The sequence below is a fragment of the Engraulis encrasicolus genome, chromosome 13 (assembly GCF_034702125.1).
Source record: "Engraulis encrasicolus isolate BLACKSEA-1 chromosome 13, IST_EnEncr_1.0, whole genome shotgun sequence".
Lineage (NCBI taxonomy): Eukaryota > Metazoa > Chordata > Actinopteri > Clupeiformes > Engraulidae > Engraulis > Engraulis encrasicolus.
The window spans coordinates 7,983,146-7,988,145 of record NC_085869.1 but is presented as its reverse complement, the minus strand read 5'-3'; the positions used below and the strand labels follow the sequence as shown (position 1 = coordinate 7,988,145).

The following is a 5,000-nucleotide window of genomic DNA, read 5'->3' as shown; positions in this document are numbered from 1 at the left end:
CTTGCAAACTGGATGGTGAATTAAAAAACAGTCCCCCACAAGTTGTTGTGGCTAGGCTGACAGCTGGGAAACTGTATTATTTTCTCCACGGAGGCCGGACGAGGCCACAAGTACAAGTGGAGGATGGTAGTCTGCATATTGGAATGTATACATAGTAGTGAATAGTCAACTTTATTTAACAACAAAAGGGGTTTCCAAAAATTGCACCATAGCCCAGGTATTGCTACCTGGGTGATGCTGTAAGTGTTGTTCATGGTGTTAGCAGAGTTGTTCTCACTATAGCGTTCATTGAACAGCTCTATCACCCCATGACAAAGATGGTTACCATGGTGATGTTGCCACGGAGGGCCGGTTGACTGAAGCTAGTCACCTGTATTATGGTGGTTTATTTTTTGAACTTCTAAAAGGAAAACTTTTGACTTGTGTACCTGTACAAAGTGTTATATGACTCATTCTGAGTTGCAACATTTGTTTTCTTTTCACATTAACCTTTAAAAATACACTTTAAACTGTTCAAAGTTCACTCTCCCATGATCCTTTGCTCCAGCTCATTTGCATATTGTGTCCAAACTTGGAGGAGGGATTGAGGTGGAATGGTGTAATACAGGATTAGAATGGCCGGATCAAGCACATTCCTCCTGTAGAAAGTGGAGAAAGTGCAGTGCAGTGTTTTTATTGAGCTGTCTTTTAAAACTCTCTGTTTGTATCTTCTTGTTGTTTTTGCAGTTGGCCCTGCTTGGAATGGACATACTCTCTGCCTTAGTCACCAGACTACAGGACCGCTTCAAGACACAAGTTACAACAGGTGAGGCTCCTTTAAATCAAACACACAAGTTAATAGCAAGCAAATAATTAATTACAGTAAAACAAATAGCCTAACACAGCAATGACATTGATTTTCTGTTTCAGTCTGTTTTTGTGAAACTTGTTTCGTCATGTTTGCTACTACCCACCCCTACTGCTTGCAATTTCTGTAGAGTGATCTAGATGGGGCAGCAGGGTGATCCTGGATGTTATCACATCGTTCACACCTGCAGGCAACCTTTCACAGACTAGTGGCATGACACACACACACACTCATAATCACTCACATATGCCCTCACACAACTGAGGTCAACTCTGGGACAGCTCTTCCTGTCTCTTTAGGTTGTGTTCTGTGTGAGGTGTCTTCTATAAACAGAATCTTATATAGGTGAAGTATTTCCAATCTGCCCTTGATCGCCCGCCCACAGTGGGTGAATTTCAAACTCGTGACAGACACATCACGAGTCGTATTTGATCTTTTTTTTTTTTTGTGATGATGGCTGACATTTTTTGTTTTGTTTTAAAAAAATATATATTTTTATGGGCTTTTTGGGGTTTTATTTCGGATAGGACAGTGAAGGTGCGACAGGAAGTGAGTGTGGAGAGAGATGGGGTAGGGTTGGGAAATTACCCCGTCCGTACTCGAACCGGGGTCCCCATGGGCATGCAAGCCCAAGTGTGGGGGGCTTAGCGCGCTGCGCCACAGCATCCCCCATGGCTGACATGTTTTCAATTCAATTTCAATTTATTTGTTTATGGGGATAGCCCCTTGAGATAGGATATCTCGTTTTCGAGGGGGTCCCCAGGACAAACAGTACAGTACAGAAACAAGAACAGATACTAAAACAAAAAACAAAAACAAAAACAGAACACTGATCAGGACAACACTTTCACACATACAGTACGTTCACACAAAGTCTCAAAGTTTGAAGGTTGCTACAGCAGTGCCCTCCAAGCCACTTCATGTGGATGACTACTGGGGCTTTAAAATGGAGTTATTTCAGTTAGCAGAGGCTTTAATTCATCTTTTTTTTGGTTAATAGTTGTAATACTGTAGATGAGAGATTCGCAAATTCATTTTAAAAAGCGTATGAAATCAATTCATCCCTTCCTGCTCATCAGCCCTCCTTGGTTAAACATGGCGGCATAAGTGGCTCTGTCAAGCTATTGTTCTCTGTAATCGTAGAGACTTATTATGTCACAGTGTTTTTCTGGTGTGTGTGTGTGTGTGTGCGTTTGTGCGTCTGTGTATGGGTTTGTGTGTCTGTCTGCACGGTACGCGCTTTCCTTTTGTGTTCTGGTGATTCTTTTGGTGCGTGATCTGTATTTGTGTATTAGTGTATTTGTGTGTGTGGTTCTTTTGTTCTGATGGTTCTGTTCCGTTGTGTGTGTCTTGTGGTTCTTGGTTCTTGGTTCTGTAGTTCTGCCCAGCCTGATAGACCGGCTGGGGGATGCCAAAGACCAGGTGCGGGACCAAGACCAGACCCTACTGCTCAAGATCATGGACCAGGCGGCCAACCCACAGGTGAGGGGTGGCGGGCATGCACGCACGCACGCACACACGCACGCACGCACACACACACAAACGCACACCAATATACACACACACGCACGCACGCACGCACGCACGCACACACGCACGCACGCACACACAAACGCACACACACAGACAGGCACACACGACCCCCACTTGCTCTGTGATATGGCCGTTTTCAAGCACTCTCTGCGGGGCGAAGCTGTCGCTCTGATAGAGAAGGACACACACATACACACACACACACACACACACACAGACAAACACAGACACACACACAGACAAACACACAGACACACACACACACACACACACAGACACACACACAGACACACACACACACACACACAGACACACACACAGACACACACACACATAGACAAACACAGACACATATATAAACCCATTGTTCACAAATGCATGCAAGTGTACCTTTTTTACACATCATTCTTAGTTTTGCCAATGCCCATACATTTGTACAAGCTTGCCCATGGGTCAAAGACGTGCAAAATGGCATTGTCATTCAGTGTAACGGATACCTTCTGCTGACTGTAACGGTAAAAAAACCATGATTTTTAAATTGTTTCAAGTGAATGGATGACAGCCGAGGCTTTCATGAATTCACTGGAAAAAAAATAAAATTAAAAAGTCATGTTTTTTAAAGTTACAGTCAGCAGAAGGTTACACTGAATGACAATTTAATTTTGCAGGTCTTTGACCCATATATACACACATCCTGCTATAACCTGCTGTGTGTGTGTGTGTGTTTTCAGTATGTGTGGGACCGTATGCAGGGGGGCTTCAAGCATAAGAACAACCGCACGAGAGAGGGAGTGTGTCTGTGCCTCATCGCCACCCTCAACGCGTGAGTATTCCTCCTCCTGTATCCCTCCTGTAGTTGGCACCTAAGTCACGCCCTCTACTTCCTGGTTCACGGGGCATGAGGAGTCACAAAATAATTGCTGGGCTTGAAATTAGTGGTTTTTCGACACCAATCCAAACCTTGGACCTCCACCTATGCACGACAAAATCCACCATGACTCTTCCATTCAAAATTTTGCAACTTACTGCCCCATAAACCAGAAAGTAGAGGGCGTGATTAGGTGCCCCATCCCAGCTGTATTCTCTATCCCTCTTCCTCTATCCCTCTTCTTCTATCACTCCCCTGGATTTATTTGGTGTGTTTGTGTGTGTGTGTGTGTGTGAGTGTCCCTCATAGCCTGATTATCATCAACTTAATGGTTGAGTGTCACTAAACAGTGATTGGAAACTTAAACACTTTCATTTAGTACATTTTTTTTGAGCAAGTCCGCCCAATACAGTTTCACATCCCCTGGAAGTCAGACCTGTGATCTACAGAGTGATGAGACTGTAGACTTAGATCCCTATCCCATCATGTGATGTACACAATTACACAGTATGTACCAGTGGTGTGATAGCAAAATATTGTGCTTAAGATTTTGCTTTTCTTTTGTTCTTCAGTTTTCACACAATTTCCTTATTTTAGGGATATATGTGTGACCTGCTGTGAAAGTAGGGCAGCTCCAGATTTAAAGTTTTTGGGGTTAAAGGAAAAACAAACACAAAGAGAAAACTGCGCTTCTCTTGGCAAAGAGTTGCTGGTCCCTCAGAGAAAGAATAACAGAAGAGCACATTGGCTACTTCAGCCCCTTCCTAAGTATAATTGGCACTTCACGCTTTACTGAATTGGCTGTTGCCTTTTCCTTCTCTCCTAGCTTTCCACATTACCATCCCTCACACTCTCTCTCTCTCTCTCTCTCTCTCTCTCTCTACTCTGTCTTTTCTTCCTCCTCTCCCTCTTTTTTTTCCTCCATCTCTGTGTCAGTCTTTTGCCACTGTCTTTCTGACTCTCTATCTAACTTGGAGTTAGACTTGCATCAGCAGCACTCTATTGTCTTTCACCCTCTCTCTGTCACTGTGTGTCTGTGAGTGTCTCCTTCTGACCCAGTGGTTCTCAACCTTTTTCGAACAAAGCTCCCTTGGCCTTATCACTAGCCTCCCAAAGCCCCCTTGACCTCATCATAAACATGACAACGCCCCCCTTAGTATTAAAAAATGAAATGGACTAATGCCTCCAAATGACTATGCACCACACCCTCTCAGCTTCATCCTCCTCAACGCCCCCCCTAGAGCCCCCCAACGCCCCCTGGGGGACTGTACAACCCCCGTTGAGAAACACTATTCTAACCTGTTTTCTTGTCTCTGTGCAGGTATGGAGCCCAGGGGCTGACGCTGAGCAAGATTGTGCCCCACATATGCAGCCTCCTAGGGGACCCCACCAGTCAGGTACGTGCCGTGACAAGTCAGTTCATCATTTCATTAACCCCATCACGCCTTTCTGTGCATAGGGCAGCAACAAAGTCTCTCCACTTCGGTCTGTCTGTAGCCAACTTCTCGATGGTCCCCCAGCTTTGATGGTGCTGCTGGAGCTCCTTCTCAATGGTCCGGCGCCATGACATCTTTGCCCTTCCTTTCTTCCTTTTGCCCTCTGGGGTCCAGTGCAATGCGACTCTTCGAATTGTGTTGGATTCCATTCTGCCAGTCAGGGCCGTAAAATAACTTAAATTAAATTGACAGGCTGGCAGATGTTGATCTTACAAGCCCAACACACTACACTCACCAATGGGTCAAAGTGGCTAGT

General features: G+C 44.9%; 1 protein-coding gene and 1 non-coding gene across 2 annotated transcripts in view; one reads left to right on the top strand and one right to left on the bottom strand.

The window, feature by feature from the left end:
- clasp1a (cytoplasmic linker associated protein 1a) overlaps positions 1-5,000 on the top strand; it is a 226,502-nt gene that overhangs the window by 70,690 nt on the left and 150,812 nt on the right. Inside the window, exons 3-6 of the mRNA XM_063213003.1 lie at positions 727-805; positions 2,226-2,329; positions 3,112-3,203; positions 4,570-4,645. Of these exons, the coding sequence (XP_063069073.1) occupies positions 727-805; positions 2,226-2,329; positions 3,112-3,203; positions 4,570-4,645 (351 nt within the window). The remainder of the gene's footprint in view (positions 1-726; positions 806-2,225; positions 2,330-3,111; positions 3,204-4,569; positions 4,646-5,000) is intronic.
- On the bottom strand, positions 191-322 carry LOC134461922 (U4atac minor spliceosomal RNA). Its single transcript, XR_010037457.1, has one exon. It is a non-coding gene; the product is annotated as a U4atac minor spliceosomal RNA (small nuclear RNA).